The sequence below is a fragment of the Hyperolius riggenbachi genome, chromosome 1 (genome assembly GCF_040937935.1).
Source record: "Hyperolius riggenbachi isolate aHypRig1 chromosome 1, aHypRig1.pri, whole genome shotgun sequence".
NCBI classification, from domain to species: domain Eukaryota; kingdom Metazoa; phylum Chordata; class Amphibia; order Anura; family Hyperoliidae; genus Hyperolius; species Hyperolius riggenbachi.
In genome coordinates this window covers 51,819,567-51,840,961 of record NC_090646.1, presented here as the reverse complement: position 1 = coordinate 51,840,961, position 21,395 = coordinate 51,819,567, and the positions used below count along the sequence as shown (strand labels likewise).

Genomic DNA, 21,395 nt, shown 5'->3' with positions numbered 1-21,395 from the left:
CAAAACGGAAAAAATGCATCTTAATTTCCAAATAAAATATTGTCGCCATACATTGTGATAGGGACATAATTTTAACGGTGAAATACCCGGGGCATATGGGCAAATACAATACGTGAGTTTTAATTATGGAGGCATGTATTATTTTAAAACTATAATGGCTGAAAACTGAGAAATAATGAATTTTTTCCATTTTTTTCTTATTCTTCCTGTTAAAATGCATTTACAGTAAAGTGGCTCTTAGCAAAATATACCACCCACAGAAAGCCTAATTGGTGGCGGAAAAAACAAGATATAGATCAATTAATTGTAATGAGTAGTGATAAAGTTATTGGCAAATGAATGGGGGGTGAAAGTTGCTCGGATGTAAAAAAATTTCAACCCTTCGGGCTTAAGTGGTTAATTTAGTTTGCATTATATCACATAATTATCTTAGGTGCCACAAGGCCACTGTTCTGAGCCTTGTTCTCCTGGGAACAGGAAAGCAATGAGGGAAGGATACCACATTTGCTGCTATGACTGTGTTCCATGTTCAGAAGGAGAGATTTCAGTTATTTGGGGTAAGTGGCTTTTTTACATTTATTTTATGGTGTAATATTTACCTTTTCTGCTCTGCATGCACTTTGTTATACTAATGATCTATATGCTTATCCTACCCCCACATCCCATTTTAGGAACTCGGTTTAGCAGTGTGAAAGGCTGGGGAATTAATATGACAGTAGAATGACAAGATGTGGGAGGAGCAGGAAAGTATTGATACACAATAAGCTGATGTACTCCCAAGTGTAACCATGACACTTTCAGTAAGAGAAAATTGGGGCAAAGCAGGCTGCATAGAAGGAGCAGCACTTGTGGAAGTGGGTGGAGTGTTCTGGAATTTTGTAAAAGGGCAGATAAGGAGGACAGAGGAAATCCCTGTAATCACTTACATTACTTAGCAACTGTTATGCTAAGTAATGTAATTATAGGAGGGAAAAGAAAATAACACCACATGTTTGTATGGTTTGTCAAGAGGCACTTTGACAGAAAACCTAAAACAAGTACAATATGGAAGATGGTATTACCGATAATATTGTTGTTTCTTGTTCAGTTGTCATGGAAACCCTCTGCCTGTAATAGCTTATAAGTCATTGGTGTAAAAAAAAATAAAATAAAAATAAAACTCCATTGTTCAGAGTGAATTCCCCTGCTCCTTTGGCTACATGGGTAACATTCTGAGCCCCAGGGCCATGCCGAGGCAGAGGCTGGGCAGGCTACAGCTTCTGAGCGTAGCACTGTGAAGGTGCATTCCGCTGCACTCTCACTACCCGCTCATCTGCCCCTTTGCTTTTCCCTCTCCCCACCTCCTTTGTGATCTTCCCACCAAACTAATCTCCCCAAGTCCCCTCAGTGTTCTCCTCCCATCTGGCACGGAGCGCGGCCCGCTCTGAGCTGTAACAGCCGCACTGTCATCAAAGATATGACAGGCACAGCTGTGGCATAGTGTTGCTAGGCAACAGCAGGAAACTGACTTCTGCTGTAGCGGAACTGGTGTTGGCTTCCTGCAGAGTTGCCTATAGTAGACTAAACACATGCGGTGTAAAATGTAGCTGGACTGTACGGAGGAGGAGGGACTCCCTCCTAGCATTCAGCAGTGAATGCCTGACCGTGCCCACAGATCAAATGACAGGACGGACAGCGACCCAGCTGTTGTCACTGTGGACACCTGGGAAGAAGCAGGTATGGTGGGGGGAAGGGGGCTTTGAAAGGGGCAGAGAGAGAATCACACACATCAAATAGCTGCCTCAATCTGACTCTCCCTTTTGTGAAGTAAGGGTAGATTTAGATTGAGAGCGCTGCAGTATTGAGAACACATGACGCTTTTGGAACCTCTGCCTCTGGTGCTGGGAAGCCTTGTCCCAGACCTGCTGAACCCTTTTCTGTGACACAAACTACTGAAGCCACAAGAGCTGCATCAAAGCCAAAGATAGATAGGGCAGATTAAAGGAAATCCAAGGTGAAAATAAACTTATGAGATAAACAATTGTTTATCTCTCCCCCTACTACTACAACAATACCAGATTTTTATTTTCTTTTTAAAAGCTAAAAAAGTAGGTTTAATGTTGTATTGTCTCATATACCTGATGGAGTCTTTTAGTGTCCTAGAAGCTAAAGTACCGTAATGACCTTTCTTATCGATCCTGTGCACTCAGAAGCCATTCTGTACCCAGTAAGCATTGTATGACTGTAATTCCTTATGAGTGAGGAATACACTATATTTCTACAAGTCCCCGACTGGAGAGAAACTGTCACTTGCATACCGGAAAATGTAACACCTTTAGGCAAAAAAATTAAAAAAAGGAACACAGACTAGTTATTTGTATCTTTGGCACTGTACGTAGACACGACTATGTCATAATTTCACATGTCACTTTGGGTGCAATTTAAAACCACTTCCCCACCACAGGTCAACTCCCCTTAGAAACCAGAACGATTTCAACATTTCACGCTCCTCCCATTCATTCGCCAATAACTTTATTGCTACTTATAACAACAAAATGCTATATACATTTTTTGCCACAAATTAGTCTTTCTTTGGGTGGTACTTTTTGCTAATAATTATTTTATTTTAATTGCATTTCAAAAGGAATTAGAAAAAATGAAGAAATGTAAGGGACTTACACGTCAGTAATGCCGAGACCCGGGCTGAGGCTGTCACTTCCGAGTCTCGGTACTTGTTCCCGGTGATAGCACGGCAGCTGGAATGCAGGCCGCACGTTATGATAGGCGGATCGCTCTATGATTGGATGTGCGGAGTGTGGACGGCCACTGATTGGATGAAAGTTGTATTTAAACCTGCTGAGTGCTCCCAGTCATCGCCCGTGATAAGCATAGCTGTGGCTAATTGCTGGGTGAACACTTTGAATCCTGATTGCTGAATTGCTGTTTGACCTTTGGATGGTTACTGACTACTCTTGTTTGCTGCCTGGACCGACCTTTGCTGGTTACCTGGATACTGTTGTTTGCTGCCTGGACCGACCCTTGCATGTTACCTGGATACTCTTGTTTGCTGTCAGGACCATCTTTTGCTTGTTACCTGGATACTCTCTTTTGCTACCTGGATCGACCTTTGCTTGTTACCTGGATACTCTTGTTTGTTGCCTGGACCGACCCTTGCTTGTTACCTGGATACTCTTGTTTGTTGCCTGGACCGACCCTTGCTTGTTCCCTGGATACTCTTGCTAGCTGCCTGGACCGACCCTTGCCTGTTACCTGGATACTCTTGAATACTGCCTGCTACATATTTGACCTCCATTGTGGGCCTCTGTAAGATGACCCGAGGGGTGGGCCCACAGATACAGAGGGTACACGATGCCACACAGATACAGACAATGGTTTTTACCCAGCAGTAAAGTTTACTGAGTAGTAGTAAAGGATAAATAGCTGGGCATGTATAAACAGTAAGATAACAAAGCATAAATCACACAGTGACAGTAATACTGTCTAACCTAAAACAACTAGCTCTTACTAAATATTCTCCCACAGTCCACAAAGCAGCCTGGCTGCACCTGAATGTTCCTATGTCATCTTTGTCTTCGGGGTGCACCCTTAAGTATTGTGCAATACTATTTGTAATCCACAGGTAATATGTCCGCTTTGTAATCCACAGGTAATATGTCCGTCTCTTTACACAAGGCTTCCCTATTTGTAGTTCCAAGCCAAGCAAAGTATGTCTCTGGCAATGTACTGTAATATATAAAATGTCACTGGTATGCACTATGATGCATCGAAGCTGCACTTACAGTTCCTTGGGTACTTTGAGCACCTTTCAGTGATTTCTTATGGATCCACAGGTCTTTCAACAGCCAAACTGCACAGACAGGAAACCCCCCGGATAATTCACTGCAAAAATGTCTTTAGGTGCTGTAGTAATGTCCCCTCTGTGTGCCACAAGTTCCTCTCAGGCTCCTCAAAGATGTATTCTGCAATCCTATGCAGTCACTAGGCCACCAGATTCTCCAGCTCTTCACAGCAGCCACTGGCAAAAAACACAGCTCTCACTTCCTGTTGCCCTGGCAACCCCTCCTACTTAAATAATCTGTGATGCACTAATCTAATTTGTTCATGCAGCCACAAACCTGTAAATACAGTTCACTAGCACACCTGTGGGGTTCAGATTACTCCCCTAAATTTGCCTTAATCACTTTTCGAAAGGTGAAAGAGTATATGTTTTCATTACTATACACTGCATTGTAACTTATTCCTTATCCTTTGCTTCCATATACTAACTGAAGTGAATAGTGCAGGTACACTAATACAGATACATTGCAGAACATGGCTCCATACCCTTACACCTCATCCTCATCATCTCAAGTACTTTCATACTTGAACTTGTGAACTGTATTGATACCAGCTCAGTGGGGCTCTGAGGGGTTATTGTTCACTCCACTTCAGTCTGTATGCCTTGCATGTTAACACCTGGGGGTAACCGTAGTCAGGAGACAAATCAACTGTTCCCGTGGGGCGCTTGTCTAAAGGTGAAGACCATGGGCCAGACTCATGGCAATAGATTGGGGCTTAGGGACTGATTGTGGGCATAACCTGTCAAGCCTTATAAGCCTTACAACAGAGAGATACTGGGACTGCTGACATATTACTTCCTGCTTCATGGGGACATCTCAGTAATAATAATAACAATGTCACAGCGGCGTAGCTAGGGTTTTCAGCGCCCGGGGACAAAGAAAGTTTTTGCGCGCTACCCCGGACAGTCCTACGAGACACAAAAAAATAGGCATTACCATGCATCATAATGTGAGCATGGCTTGGGTGGAGCTATAACTATGGCAGAGATTAGATTGTGAGCTTCTCTGAGGACAGCCAGTGACATGACTATGTACGCTGTAAAGTGCTGCAGGAGATGTCAGTGCTATATAAATACTACCTAATAAAAGCTGACTGTCGCTGCATCCAGCAGTTTTGTCCTTGTCCCAGGATTTTTGTTACTGCGCATGTGCGCAGTAACTGACAGCTGGGACCAGGGAGCTGGACAGGCGAGCGAGGTGGGCGGGTGCGGGCGCGCTCTGCGTTCGGCGGTCGCGTGTGCAGCGTGTGCGCGCCTGCGCACTGGCGTCGGCCGTAGACCTAGAGCCCGTTTTTAAACGGGCTGGGTCTACTAGTACATAATAATAATAATATTAATAATAATAATAATAATATGGTAGGACCAGTGTTCTCCCCAGGCTCTTTTAGCCTGGTGCTCCACCCAGCTAGTTTTGATGAGCACTCGGCTGTCATCGGCTTGCCTCCTCCTATGCTGTAAGCAGAAATGTGCAGAGAAGCACCGGCCCTGCATTCTTTCATCTCGGCTCACCCGCCTACTTTTTCATGCCACCCGGCAGGAAAAAATTTCTGAGGAGAACACTGAGGACATTACACTATGGCTATGGTAGGATTATATTGTGAGCTCCTCCAGCTGAGAGTCATATAAAGGAATAAGCAAAAGACTACATGATATAAAAAAGCAGCAGTGAAGTAGACTTAAGTTGCTCCTGTAGTATAGCAATGAGCTGTCCAAGCGTTATCAAAATACACAGCAGTCCATAGACAGGTATGCACTCACTTACTCCAAATGTTTAAGCTGCAACACGCACTCTATGCTGCTATATGCTATATAACAGGGGTAGGGAACCTTTTTGGCTGAGAGAGCCATAAACACGACATATTTTAAAATGAAATTTCCGTGATAGCCGTACAATATGTCACCTGTAAATGCACATAAGAGACAGCTTTTCACCAGGAAATGCACAAAATGACAGACAGCCTTTCCCCAGAAAATGCACATAATGAGAGACAGCTTTTCACCAGTAAATGCACGAAATGACAGACAGCCTTCCATCAGTAAATGCACATAAGAGACAGCCTTCCACCAGTAAATGCATGAAATGACAGACAGCCTTTACCCAGTAAATGCACATAAGAGACAGCTTTTCACCAGGTAATGCACATAATGACAGACAGCGGTTCCCCAGTAAATGCACATAAGAGACAGCTTTTCACCAGGAAATGCATGAAAGACAGCGGTTCACACTTACCAGGCCAGGCAGCTTCCAGTCAGCTTCACCGCGGAGTCCCAAAGCGCAGGCTCGGCTGACGTAACTGGCCGCAACACTCTCAGTCCTCCAGTCCCTGCACGCCGCGTCACCATGGGGGCGGAGCTACAGTACGCTGGCCGCGGCGGCTGGAGGAGGCGGCGCTCAGCGTGCAATGTGTGGGGAGGCGGGATGCGGTGCCGATGAAGGAGGCACGCATGCAAATGTAAAGGCCGGGCACGGAGGCGGCGCTCTGACTAAAAGTAAACACAGGCTCTCTGGCCGCTCCGTCACACATACTTTAGCGAGCCAGAGAGCCACATGCGGTGGTGAAAAGAGCCATATATGGCTCGCGAGCCATAGGTTCCCCACCCCTGCTATATACTATATGCTATAGCAGCATAGAGGGCGCTATTAAGGCCAAGAACGCGAAAGAATCACTCGCATACCCAGCCTGTCGGCTCATGTTGCCGAAACCGGAAGTGGCTGCCGGCGGGGCCAGGAGCATTGGAGCAAGTCTACGTGGGCACCGGACAGCTGCAGGGGGCTGATAGAAGCCCCAGGTGAGTAAAACTCATTTTTTTCAGTTGGCGACCCTTTAAAGTGAACCTTAAGTCATGAACCCGACAGGCATGGGAACGCGAAGAATCACTCGCGTTCCCATGCCTGTTGGGTCCTGACGGCGAAACCGGAAGTGGTCGCCAGCGGGGACGGGAGGATCAGAGAGACACGGCGAGGGCACCGATCGGCTGCAGGGGACTGAGGAAAGCCCCAGGTGAGTAAAACTCTTTTTTTCATGACTTAAAAGGAAGGTTCAGGCAGCACTTAAAAAAAAAAATCTAAATCCACTTACCTGGGGCTTCCTCCAGCCCGTGGCAGCCAGGCTGTGCCAGAACTACTGCGCCTGCGCAGTACAGCCCGGAGGACGTCGGATGACGTCAGCGCGCACCAATGACACGCATTGTGGAGCGCAGAAGAAGCCCGACCTGGCAGCCGGCCTGGCCAGGTCGGGCTTGCCACCGGAGACCACCTGGAGCCTGCGAAGCGGCGCCGAGGGCACAGCCTGGCTGCCACGGGCTGGAAGAAGCCCCAGGTAAGTGGATTTCGATATTTATTTTTTTTAAGCGCTGCCTGAACCTTCCCTATAAGTGCCTCTTTAAGGGTACTTACCTTTGTGCGCTCTGTGTCCTCCAGAATGCCTCTCATTTCTTGTTATTTCCGATTCTCTTGACTGCCTGTAAATGCCCTCCCATATTCAGATCCATTCCTGCACTACAGTCTGAGCTGTGAATAAGCGCATTTGTACGAAGCATGCATGGGTTCACTAACTGTGCATGCTCAGTAAAAGGAACTCCTCTTTCACGTATAAACAAAAGAAGATGTGTGCAAGCGCTTCTTTTTACAGAGCATATGCAGTTCATGAACTCATACATGTTGAGTACAAATGTGCTCATTCATGACTGCAACTGTGGAGCAGGAGTATTGCTGAAGACAGGAGGGCACTTACAGATTTAACAATATTAGCAAGCTATGGAACGGATGGAATCAGTGTGCAGAAAATGTTAAGAGTAAAGCACAGGTACTCTTAAAGAGCAACTGCAAAAGACATTATACATCATGAACATAGGGCTAGTGCACACCAGAGCGGTTCTGCAGCGTTTTTTTTAAGCGCTTGCAGGGGGAAAACCACTTGGCTAATGAAAGTGAATGGGCTGGTGCACACCAGAGCGGGTCATTTTTTCCAGAAACGCAAACTCCCGGGCTGCAGCATTTTTTGGATTTCTAAAGCGTTTCGGCCTTCAATGTTAAGTATAGGAAAAATGCTCTGAAAAACGCCAGATCAGAGTGGTTTTCCAGGTGTTTTTGTTACAGTAGCTGTTCAGTTACTGTAACAATATGACATCTGATACACAAAAAAGCTCCAAAAAACGCAAGGCATGTTTAGAAAATCTCTCTAAGGGCTCTTTCACACCAGAGCCCTTTTCAGCGTTTTAACGCAAAGTCTATACTTTGCATTAACCAAGGTAAAAGGAAAGTCCATAGACTTTCATTTTACCTTTCACACCCGACGCTGTGTTTCGATACGACGCATCCTGGCGCATTTTATAGTCGGGAATCGGCGTTTCCCCGTCGGGTTAATTGATACTACCGCCACTACTCAGCGTCGCACCGTAGATTCCAGGCGACATGCCGCAACGCGTGCAGGAGCCGTTCTCCTGCACGCGTTGTAATGTGTAACCGGCCTAAACATGACTAGGAATCACTCTGAAATCTGCCTCAAAAACCTCTAGCGTTTGGCGGATCTCATAGAGGGGTTTGGTGTGCACTAGCCCATACTGTCCCAGGGACACACACACAGGCCCAGTGAAAATGCTCTCTTTCACAGCTGCGGGTGCTTCTGGGGACTGGTCAGGAAAATAAAAGCCAGGAGACCCTGGAGTCATGTTTGTGATTATTCAGAATGGTGTATTGAATGATTTGGAGCAGAACTTGAATGTTACACATGCGGATTGTGGCAGGGGGAAGTTAACAAACCCTTGTCACTAACTCTGCCCCTTGCACTCCACATCATGTTCCAGCTCTCCAATACTTTTGATATCGGTAGAATGGAGCGCTATGCGCAGTGGCAGAGGTGGTGATAAGGGTGTGTTAGCCCCCACACACACAATCTTCATGTGTAACATTCAAGTTTTGCTCCAAATCATTGAAAACAACATTATGAATAATTTTGTACATGTCAATACTACTCTGAAGCCTAGACAGTAGACACTATTTGACTGACTAACTACATACAGCATATAGGGCACTCTTTTTCCCCCATTTTGTGAAAAACAGTGCTGATGATTTGTGTCTCCCACCTCTGCACATGAACTGCACACAGGCCCAGTGAATATGATCACCTCTGCACAGTGAATCACAGACTCACTGAGACACTCCTGTGCTGTCCGGGCTGCTTCCCTCCCCCTGCTCCATTGACACACAGACACTGACCTGACAAGTCAGGCCATAAATCAAGCAGCCGCTGAGTACTATGTTCACTGGGGCCAGTCGCTGAACGCCAGGCTTTCTGAACTCCTGTGCACGGCTACATGCTGTGTGAGGAAACACAGATAGGAAGAGGGGTGGGACAGCCTGAGCCTGTGTGCACGCTGGAGAGTGGAGACTTCAGCTCGTAGCTCCTACCGTTAATACAGATAATATTCACTTCGGAGCCCGCTACAGACCCCCCACATCACACAAGAGCTCCATAGCAGCCGCTTCGTCAGTGGCATTGGACAAGCAGCATCTGCAGAGACAACTCAGATTGTTTGGCCCGCTCTACCCCGCCCCCTCCACACTCGCACACACTTCCCTGCCAGCCTTGGAGCCTCCTCCTCACCAGCGATTGGCTCCGGCGGCTGGCTCTGCGTTCCACATGTTCTGGATGCTGCGCGGTGGCGTGTGAGCCTGCCCCTGACTCCCGAGCAAGGCGCCCTTAGGGATCCAGCACCCGGGGGCACCTGTCCTACCCCGACCCCCCCAAAGCTCCGCCCCTGCAATGTCACAAATGGAGGTAGGAGTATATCTAATATAATTATGTTGTCATAGTCTCAAGCAAACTTGGTTTGTCATTTTTACCCATGTTAAAAAGTCACAGCTAGCTACTAAATAAAAGTAAAATGACTTTTTATTGGTATAAGTCACGACAATTTACCTGAAATGTAAATAAGCAGAAATTATTTTCATACATGTCAGATTATTGACAGTAAATTAAGTATTATTAACAACATAATTTTAAGGACATGCCTAATATGTCTTTTCTTTCCTTTAGATGCTGAGAACTGCCAGAAATGTCCTGATGATGAGTGGCCTAATGAAGCAAAAAATCAATGTGTTCCCAAATCTCAGGAATTTCTATCCTTACATGACGATGTGGCCTTATTGTTCATTGTAAGTTCTATAATATTTTCTGTGTTATCTGTCTTTATAATAGGATTATTTTCATATTTCTTGGACACGCCCATAGTGACTGCTAACAATCGGAGTCTCAGTTTTGTTATACTCCTGTGCCTCGTACTTAGTATGTCAAGTATATTTCTTTTCCTTGATCGGCCAGTGGATACAACCTGCTTGCTACGCCAAGTGTTCTTTGGGACGTCCTTCACTATTGTTCTATCATCAGTCTTGGCCAAAACTGTCATGGTTTGCATTGCTTTCAAAGTTACCAAACCAGATTCTGTCTGGAGGAAGTGTTTAGGAGTCAAATTTCCCAATACAGTGATGTTACTCTGCTCATCTGTTCAGACTGTCACTGGGATTACTTGGTTATTAGTTTCTCCACCATTTGTAGAGTATGACATGCACTCTTTTCCTGGAAAGATCATCATTCAATGTAATGAAGGCTCTGTTGTGGCTTTTTATATTATGTTGGGTTACATGGGACTTCTGGCCGCTGTGAGCTTTGTTCTGGCCTTCATGGTGAGGACATTACCTGACTTATTTAATGAGGCCAAATACATCACCTTCAGCATGCTGGTGTTCTGCAGTGTTTGGATTGCTGCCATCCCAGCCTACCTGAGCAGTAAGGGGAAACAAATGGTCATTGTGGAGATATTCGCTATACTGGCCTCTAGTATTGGAATAATGGGCTGCATATTCTTCCCTAAATGCTACAATATATTACTGAGGCCTGAAAGGAATTACAGAAAACATTTATTACATAAGCACTCCCTGTAGGTTAAACAAATGAAGTACTCTTACTCATTGGCTCTGTTTCAGCTAACTTTTCATCTAGGATAATCATTTTTATGGCATTTACAAAATAGTTTTTCAGCCCCTAGCAATTAAAATAAAAAGTACTAAACATACTAATAAGTAACATAAAGCTTATTTTGAGTATTTTCTTGCTTGTTGGAGGCTTAAAGGGTATTTTATTAATAAAGTGTAAAAACAACTCCAGTAAAAAAACAAAAACAAACAAAAAAACTAAAACTAAAACATTACTTGAATAAAGCCTATTGGGAGAATACAGTACAATATACTGTAAATAGTGTAAATATAAATGTTATAGTGTAAATATAAATAGTGTTGTATATCTCCCATTGAGTAGCTTCACAAAATATTAGTAAAATGTAAGTACTCAGAGAGCACACATAAAGTTTACTGGGCTTTGCGCAATCTACCTAGCCTTGTATGCAAGTACTGTAACTTCTGTTGTCTATGAAATGCCTATGTCGCCAGTGTTAGGTAGCCTCAACCTCTGGTTTAGATTGCCAGATGTGCGACCCAGAACTAGATAGCCTCTCTCTTCCCCACCAGTATAGATAGCTCAATGTGCCCCAGGATTTGGTAGCCCCTTCAGTATATCTATCCAGATGTGCCCCTCCAGGATAAGGAAGCTTCTCCTCAAAAATAGATATTCAGACTCATAATCGTTAATTTTGCCAAGTACAAACCCAATTCCATTGTACCTGAAATTGGTTTTGGCTCATACAGGTTCTGGTCTGGAAGGATGGGAGAATAGTGTCTGAAACTCAAGAGCAGAGACTGCCATACTGTGGCGCCACCAGTCACACTAGGCAATCATCTGTCATCCCTAAGAAGACATGGGGGGGGGGGGGGCAGAGGGAGACGAAGGTTCAGCAGTGATGTCCCAGTTCTTCATAGAAACCTGTCGTGATGGCTGATGCTGATGATGATCCCGATTGCTGACATCTGGCATCTGGCAGTGCTGGCCAAGGTGTTCCAGTTCAAAAGGTGCAATAGTGTTCATTTCTGTGGTAGGTCCCGATTCCTGTGCAACATTCAGCAGGGCTGGCCAAGATAATCTGGCTGTCACAGAAGCATCCGGCTGTGGCAGCCCTTACTTCCAGCTTAGTGGCTGGCATCATGGAGGGGCTGAACCAGAGGTGTCCCTGCTGCGGTGGAGCAGCAGCAACCAATGGATGGATGGATAATATAGGAAAAAAGTTAAGGATAAACCTCTAATTCCTCCAATTCTCAATTCTAGTTAGAAATTGACCAAGCTGAGGCCCTTAGTTCAAGGGGCAGTGCAACCGTACTGAAGCATAATTATAAAAAGGAAATAAGTGGTTTAAAGCACTGTAGATAATCAATTGCTTTATTAATAGGAAAAATTCGATGAGATAAGGTAGTTTCTTAGCATGCAAAAAGGTACAAAATTACAGTAAAATGATTAAAAAGCCTCAGCCTATCAAAGCTGTCACTAGAATAATGGCTGCTATTCAAAGTACAGTGGCCACTGTATACACTCAGACCATCCTGTTCTCACACAACTCACACACATGCTACCTAAGCCGGCCAGTTTCACTAAAGGGGATATAAAACCTCCAATAATTGTTCTCATAAAGTAATTTCCCACGGATTCATGGATTATAATCTGCGTGAGCAAATGAAAGGAAACACTAATTCCTGAGAGCACAGGTAGGGCACATGTCCACGTACAGAGCTATGGGCAGATTACAGCAGCACACTTATTGCTAAGCTCACAGTTCAAGGTGTATTGTCACAGAGACAGCGTACAGCAAATAGCCAAGCAGCACATGGGGCACATCTGAGGAGCGGGGGAGGCCAGCTGCGGCAGACAGTATAGAGCGATATGTAGCATATGCAGAAATGAAACAGGAAGGCTCTCACCCAATCCGCTTCCAAACCAAGATGTCCCCGAGTAACAATGTCCATATAGCTCCGTTATCTGTGGACCTCAAGGCAAACCCATATGGATCCAGTTAGTCAGCCGCCATGACAGCACGTAGGCCACGCCCCCCTACGCGTTTCACGTCAAGGGCAGACGTCCTTGCTGTTGTTTATCCCCTGCTTATTGCCTGAAGAAGTGGGCTGTGCCCGCGAAACGCGTTGCATCTTTGGGGTATTTTCAATAAATGTGTATATCTATATATTTACAGTCCTTGGTGTCTGCTTTAACGGAGGCAAGTCCACCACTTCCTCCCAGCAATTTTTTAAAAATGTTATGTACTTTTATCCTTCTGGCGCCTCTGTTCACCTACCAATATATTTGAGTCCACCCCAGGTGGAGGGGTGATCTACCCCCTTTCTTCCTATCTACAGAGAGCGACTTCTTAATCCTGAGTGAGGACAGGTCTAATCTCGTCACCTGCCTAATGAGTGGTTACCTAGGTGGTAACCCGTGTTAGTGAGTATTATCATCTCACTGTTTCATTTATCCAATCAATTTTGACATACTACACCATATTGGGCTCTCAATTTCTCTTCAACCTTCTGATTTGAAATAAGGCATTGAGAGAACCTGCATCAGTGTTAAAGGAAATGTGAAGGTGAAAAAACCAACACAAAACCTTAGGTTCTCACCTATAATAAGGGATAGCTATGGAACTATAGAGCCTTCAGCCTTCAGGTTTATCTCATCGAATTTTTCCTATTAATAAAGCAATTGATTATCTACAGTGCTTTAAACCACTTATTTCCTTTTTATAATGGATGGATGGATGGATGGATGTATGGAGCCAGCATCCAGTGAGGCCAAAGGTTTCCCGATCAGTGCAATGTCCTACCTCAGTGGGGTCCTGATCTTTTGGGTAGCAGTGGTGGACTCTACAAGGTCTTTACCTGCACAGACAATGGACCAAGGCAGCGGCAAGGTGGAAAAAGCTCAAGGACTCCCCATGACCCGCACCAATGTACCAGGCTACAGTGGAGAACACTGCACACCCTCAGGGGGAAAACAAGGTGAATTGGTGGGAAAAAGGAAAGAAAAAAAAGAAAAAGCCAGAATGCTGTGGCCATGGCTGCCAATTAAGGCGCCATCTTCCCAGACGGCAGTTTAATCTCGGCCCCCAGTATTAATTAGCCTCACCCCCTAGTATAGACAGCCTGATTTGCCCCCTAGTGTTAGGTAGCCTCCCCCCAGTATAGATAGCCAGGGAATCATGATGGCCATAGTTGTCTGACGAGGGTGATGGTGGAGCTAAGAGCCCCCCAGCGTAGGCTATCGTTGTCAATTTTTTTAAGGTATTGATATGAAATCTCAATTGGAAATGGTCACCAAAAATCCCTGTATCATGCTACTAATATTATGGCAAAAATGGCTGATCGGATTTGAAGGAAATTTGGCACACACATAGTACATTACCAGGAAAAAAATATAGGATACTTTTTATTCCAATAACCAAAAAGTGGGCTGAGACAAATACACATTTCAATGGAAAAATGTAAACTGCAGCCATTCATACACTGTTAATGGTAGGGTTCTCAAACTTTGCACAGTTGGTCGCTGGGTTACTGGAATTAATATTCAGATAAGTGGGTGGAGTCTACAAAAGTCAATCAAAATTCACCTATTGCTTTTCAAGGGGAATATTTCATTGCTGCCATTATTGCACTGTTAATAGCACAAGCCTAAAACCTGGTACAGTTGGTCAATGGGTGACTGGGGTTCAAATTCAGAAAAAAGGGGGTGGAGCCACAAACAGCCAATCAGATTTGTTCAATTTCAATGTAAATTATTAATGCTGAAGACTGCAAAGCTCACAAACTTGGTCATTGAGTAATTGAATAATTGAGTGTTACGGCTACAAAAAGTGGCCGCATGTAAACACCAGCCAAATACATACCTGGGTAATGCTGCATCATTAGTGGGTGGAGACAAATGCAAATTTTACTGGGAAAATGTAAACAGTAGCCATTCTTTTACTGTTAATGGCAGGGTTCTCAAATTTTGCACAGTTGGTCGCTGGGTGACTGGAATTAATATTCAGAAAAGTGGGTGGAGCCTACAAAGGCCAATCAAAATTTACCTATTGATTTTCAAGGGGGATGTTTAATTGCTTTCATTCTTGCACTGTTAATGGCACAAGCCTCAAACCTGGTTTAGTTAGCCATTGGGTGATTGGGGTTCAAATTCAGAAAAGGGGGTGGAGCCACAAACAGCCAATAAGATGTGTTTCAATTCAATGCAAATTATTGATGTCAAAGACCACAAAGCTCACAAACTTGGTCATTGAGTAATTGAGTTATGATGCGTATGGGTTAGAAAATGTGGGCAATGTCGGGTTATCAGTGGGTGGAGACAAATACAAATTTCACTGGGAAAATGTAAACAGCAGCCATTCTTACACTATTAATTGTAGGGTTCTCAAACGTTGCACAGTTGGTCACTGGGTGACTGGGATTAATATTCAGAAAAGTGGGTGGAGCCTATAAAAGCTAATCAAAATTCAGCAATTGATTTCCAAGGGGAATATTTAACTGCTGCCATTCTTCCACTGTTAACCTCCTGAGCTTTATGCCGCTCAGGAGGTTTTGCTAGCCTGAGTCCCCCTATAAAACTATTAAATTATGCGGCTGTATAAAATGTTAGTTAGCACTAGGCTCGCTAGTATATGATGCCACAACCCCCCCCCCCCCGATTGATTCCGATCCCCCCGATACATCTGTTTATACATCACCCAGCCTGGTTCCAGCGATTGGCACAGCCTCTCCGCACAGCTTTGGTCTACTCTATGAGGAGGATCGTACTTATGATGTCACCAACATCATGACATCATGCGCAGACCTGATCATCCCCTTAGAGAAGACCGGAGCTGTGTGGGGAGGCTGCGCCGATCGCTGGAACCAGGCTGGGTAATGTATAAGCGGATGGATCGGGGGGATTGGAGGCAACTGGGGGGTTGTGCACACTTCTACTCGCTAGCCTAGTGCTAGCTGACATCTTACACAGCCGGATAACCTAATAGTTTTATAGGAGGGGACTCCTGTGGCCAGCAAAACCACTTGAGTGGCATGCCCGACACACTGTGTTGGGCATTAGAGATGGCCCGAACCTCCGATTATCGGTTCGCAAACTTCCACAAAAGTTCGGTTCGCGCAAACTTTCGCGAACCGCATAAGACTTCAATGGGGAGGCGAACTTGGAAAACTAGAAAAAATTATGCTGGCCAGAAAAAGTGATGGAAAAGATGTTTCAAGGGGTCAAACACCTGGAGGGGGGCATGGCGGAGTGTGATACATGCCAAAAGTCCCAGGGAAAAATCTGGATTTGACACAAAGCAGCGTTTTAAGGGCAGAAATCACATTGAATGCTAAATTTCAGGCCTAAAGTGCTTTATAACATCTTGCATGTGTATACATCAATCAGGGAGTGTAATTCCTTTCTCCTTCCTCCTCCTTCCTTCCTTCTCTTCCTGTCTTGTCTTATCTTCCAGGGATTTGTTGGATGTTAAAAGCAAGCTTACATACATTGGCCAGGAATCAAACCCAGGTCAACTGCTTGGAAGGCAGCTATGCTCACCACTGTACCACCAACACTACATGCTGAAGCCAGCCTAGCATGTACCATTGTAATACACCCAAGAGAAAAATTAGCTTGCTTAGGGATTTGTAGGATGTCAAAAGCAAGCTCACATACATTGCCCAGGAATCAAACCCAGGTCAACTGCTTGGAAGGCAGTTATGCTCACCACTATACCACCAATATTGCATGCTGAAGCCAGCCTAGCATGTACCATTGTGATATACCCAAGAGTCAAATGAGCTTGCTAAGAAATTTGTAGGATGTCAAAAGCAACCTCACATACATTGGCTAGGAATCGAACCCAGGTCAACTGCTTGGAAGGCAGCTATGCTCACCACTGTACCACCAACGCTACATGCAGAAGCCAGCCTAGCATGTACCATTGTGATATACCAAGAGAAAAATGAGCTTGCTTATTTGCCTAAATTGCTAGATGAAAGCAGTGGGACACATGGTGATACTGCTAACAGGCTTCAATTCAAGACTTCAGAAAGATCATGTGCCCCCTGGATGATGCTGGGGTAACACCCACAGCAAAGGACAGCAATCTGAAGTCTGGAAGATTCCAGGGCAAGGGTGAGAAGGATGAAAAGCTAGGTGGCCATGCAACCATTCCTGCTAACCTAAACCTTACTTGTGTCTTACAACACATTGGCTTAAGACTTTACCAAATCCAATGCTCCAATATGGGGACGCTTCTCTGTTTGCTATTTTTTTTAAGTGTGGTGTCACAGTTCACTCATCTCTTCAACTACAAGAAAGGCCCAGGAGTAGTCTTAGCTACCGTAATATCTATGTTACGGCAGGGCCCTTATTACACTTTCTCTTACAGGGCTATGGAAACTGTTTTGCTCATGCGATAAAGCAAGGTGCACAAATGAAATCATGCCTAGCAGAGGATGGTTTCAATCCATCAACCTCTGGGTTATGAGCCCAGCACACTTCTGCTGCGCCACTCTGCAATCTGCTTACATTTGTATACAATCTTCAAGTTTAAAAAGGGTACATTAGTTGAAATAGTTACACTACTATCTATGTTACAGCAAGGCCCTAATTACACTTTCTCTTACGGGGCTATGGCCACCGATTGGCCCATGTGGTAAAGCAAGGTGTAAAAACCAAAGTACACCTAGCAGAGGATGGTTTCAATCCTTTGATCTCTGGGTTATGTGTTCAGCACGCTTCCACTGCGCCACTCTGCTGTTGTACTGCAGATGCTTAGTTGTAGGAAAAAGTGAGTGAGACCGCTTAGCCGTATGGAAAAATGCGCACTCTTTTGCCTACTTCTTTCTGGCCTTTGTTATCATGAATGGATCATAGAAATATATGTAGAAATTTGATATATACAGGTTTTGTTTAAAGTGGCGTTAAAATTGTTAGAGCAGACTGTTTTCCTCCTTCCACAAGACACACATACATCCACATAAAATCGTTTAGCAACAACTGTGTGCACAGTCTCTGTGGTGCAATAAGTTAGTGTGTTTGGCTGTTAACTGAAAGGTTGGCGGTTCAAGCCCTCAAAACTCCTGTCTTTAAAATAGTTTACCCCACATCTACCACACTCTAACTCTCTGTCAATCACCCTTTCCACAGTCCTACCTTATGTCCCCCCCCCCCCACCCTTTAGATTGTAAGCCTTGGCAGGGCCTCCCCCCTCCCTTAGTGTGTCCTTCTTATTTTTACTACCCTGGCAATTACACCCTTGGAAAAGTAGTAGCTTAGCTCTATAATCCAGGAAATCGGGATTGAGACGCGATTTCCTCCATTTCCGCTCAGCGGCTCGTGTCCCTTTCTTGAGATTGCATGTGTGGGTGGTGTGCCAGGGTTTAGGGCCTGGGGAGGGGGGGTTGTTGGGGCGGAAGGTAAGAGGGACAGCTTCATCTAAGGCTGATGAGAGGGCATTGTTATATAGTGCTGCTGCTTGATTAGGGCATCTTGAACAATTGTAGATGGACAGCACTCCAGCAATCTCACATTCGATGTGCCTGGCTAAATGGAAATAGGCACTCCAATTCCAATGTATAGCACAGTAGTAGTAGCCGGCACCATCAATTTAACAGCTCTTTTATTGATTAAAAAGACACATGATAAGAAATCAGCAGCGACGTTTCGGAGGAAACCTCCTTTCTCAAGCTCTATCAGTGTCTAAATCATACAAACATTTCACTTCCTTTTATATATAACAAGATGGACCAATAGCCTATAGATGATAGATGATAAACTGAGTCAGTATTTAATCCAGGACTACCCAACTATTCCGGTCTTCTATATCTGTCCTAAAATTCATAAAAATAAAACCCATCCCCCCGGCCGTCCTATTGTAGCCGGAATTAATTCTATTTTTTCTCCTTTGGCCAAATATTTAGATCAGATCTTGAGACCGTTTGTCCTTGCAGGAAAATCATACCTTAGGGACATTAATATGTTTCTGGAAGAAATTAGGAGATTACCAGAGATTCCATTGGGGACCTTGTTGGTCACGATGGATGTTGAATCCCTCTACACCTCCATCCCTCATGATGGAGGTGGTTGAACACATCCTGACATGTGCATCTGACTATTCTGTAGCACAGAATAGATTTTTGTGCAATTTGTTACAATTACTTCTGTCATGTAATTATTTTTTGGTAGAGGATCAGTTCTATTTACAGCTTAAAGTGACAGCAATGGGCTCGAACGTGGCTTCCACCTACGCTAATATTTTTATGAGCGCATATGAAGAAACTTTTGTATATACCAACACAATTTTTTTGCAACATGCAATGTGTTGGATGCGTTACATTGACGACATTTTTTGTGTGTGGGTGGGGCCACGTTCGAGCCTTATTAAGTTTGTTACTCAAGTGGAAAAACAGTGCCCCAGTATTAGACTGACTGTTCATGATGATGAGGCTGAGGTTAGTTACTTGGATGTACAAGTGAAACTGAGTGGTGGCAAACTTAACACTGACCTATATATTAAGCCCACTGACGTTAACTCAACTTTAATTTTCGATAGTTTCCATCCACCGAGTACCAAGTTATCTATTCCCGGGAGTCAGTTTCGACGTGTTAAACGTATAGTTAAAGATGATGATATTTGCCAGGAAAGACTTGATGAAATGCAGATAAAATTCCAAAGGAGACAGTACCCAGGACCATTGTTGGAGAGGGGGGCCAGACTACATACAGAGAGAGGTGACAGAGCTGACAGAACTAACCGTAGGAGGGGACAGAACAAAAGGATTCCATTTATTAGCGTATTTAATGTGGCTATTGATGACATAGCAAAAGCCATTCGGAGAAATTGGCATCTGTTGAGGGACAATTTTCCTCAAATAGATGAATTCCAGACCTTTCCACTCATGTCATATAGGAGAGCACCAACATTAAAAGATAAATTAGTTCATGCTGATTTAGGTTCAACTAAAAACATCCACAGATCCAGTACGCCCAATGGCACATATCCCTGTTTGGGATGTGTGCATTGTAATAATGTCACCAAAGGTAGTTTTGTCACCCATCCACATAGTGGTAGAACATTCTTTATTAAAGAGTGTTATGACTGTAATACTAGATATGCAGTATATGCTTTAAAGGGCCCATGTGGCCTATTATATATTGGGCAGACTACACAGAGAGTGAAGGAAAGGCTATCAGCACATAAAAGTACCATTAGGAAACCAGCATTGGAATTATCAGTTCCTTCCCATTTTGTACAGGCAAGACACTCTGTTAATCAACTACGGTTCCAGATTCTAGAACAGATAAAAGCACCCAGACTGGGGGGGGGGGGGGGGTGACAGACTTAAAAAACTACTGTACTGTGAATCCATGTGGATACGAAGACTAGATACTTTATTCCCTAGGGGACTTAATAGGGAATATGACATGACACCACTTATTTAGGCAAAATAAGCTATAATTCAAACACTATATTTTAACAATCAGTTTTGGTCTGATTTCATAGCATATATTCTTAAAATATATTGGTAGGTGAACAGAGGCGCCAGAAGGATAAAAATACATACAATTTTTAAAAAATTGCTGGGAGGAAGTGGTGGACTTGCCTCCGTTAAAGCAGACACCAAGGACTGTAAATATATAGATATACACATTTATTGAAAATACCCCAAAGATGCAACGCGTTTCGCGGGCACAGTAAACTTTTTCAGGCCATAAGCAGGGGATAAACAACAGCAATTCAGTTATAGCAAGCAGAGCACCTCTGTCACAGCTTATGGCCTGAAAAAGTTTACTGTGCCCTGCTTATTGCCTGAAGAAGTGGGCTGTGCCCGCGAAACGCGTTGCATCTTTGGGGTATTTTCAATAAATGTGTATATCTATATATTTACAGTCCTTGGTGTCTGTTTTAATGGAGGCGAGTCCACCACTTTCTCCAAGCAATTTTTTAAAAATTGTATGTACTTTTATCCTTCTGGCGCCTCTGTTCACCTACCAATATATTTGAGTCCACCCCAGGTGGAGGGGTGATCTACCCCCTTTCTTCCTATCTACAGAGAGTGACTTCTTAATCCTGAGTGAGGACAGGTCTAATCTCCTCACCTGCCTAATGAGTGGTTACCTAGGTGGTAACCCGTGTTTGTGAGTATTACCATCTCACTGTTTCATTTATCCATTCAATTTTGACATACTACACCATATTGGGCTCTCAATTTCTCTTCAACTTTATATTCTTAAAATGTATGTTGTTCGTGTCTCTCCCAGCATTTAATACAAACAAACAACAAACAAACACAGAACACTTACCGTATATCGCGCTTTTCTCCTGGCAGACTCAAAGCGCCAGAGCTGCAGCCACTAGGACGTGCTCTATAGGCAGTAGCAGTGTTAGGGAGACTTGCCTAAGGTCTCCTACTGAATAGGTGCTGGCTTACTGAACAGGCAGAGCTGAGATTCGAACCCTGGTCCCCCATGTCAGAGGCAGAGCCCTTAACGCTCTGTATTGAGGATGTATAACATTGTTTGTGGATACGCGGGCTGTATTATCATGGCTTGCCCTGTTGCTACGCAGCAGGGCGGAAGGCGTGCCTAATCTCCGATGTTTACATCAGTAGCAC

General features: G+C 44.3%; 1 protein-coding gene across 1 annotated transcript in view; it reads left to right on the top strand.

Moving 5' to 3' along the window:
• Positions 1-1,575: 1,575 nt before the first annotated feature.
• The window catches only part of LOC137552076 (uncharacterized), a 108,988-nt gene continuing 89,168 nt past the window's right edge, over positions 1,576-21,395 (top strand). Inside the window, exons 1-2 of the mRNA XM_068271374.1 lie at positions 1,576-1,716; positions 9,877-9,995. Of these exons, the coding sequence (XP_068127475.1) occupies positions 1,635-1,716; positions 9,877-9,995 (201 nt within the window). The 5' untranslated portion in view covers positions 1,576-1,634. The remainder of the gene's footprint in view (positions 1,717-9,876; positions 9,996-21,395) is intronic.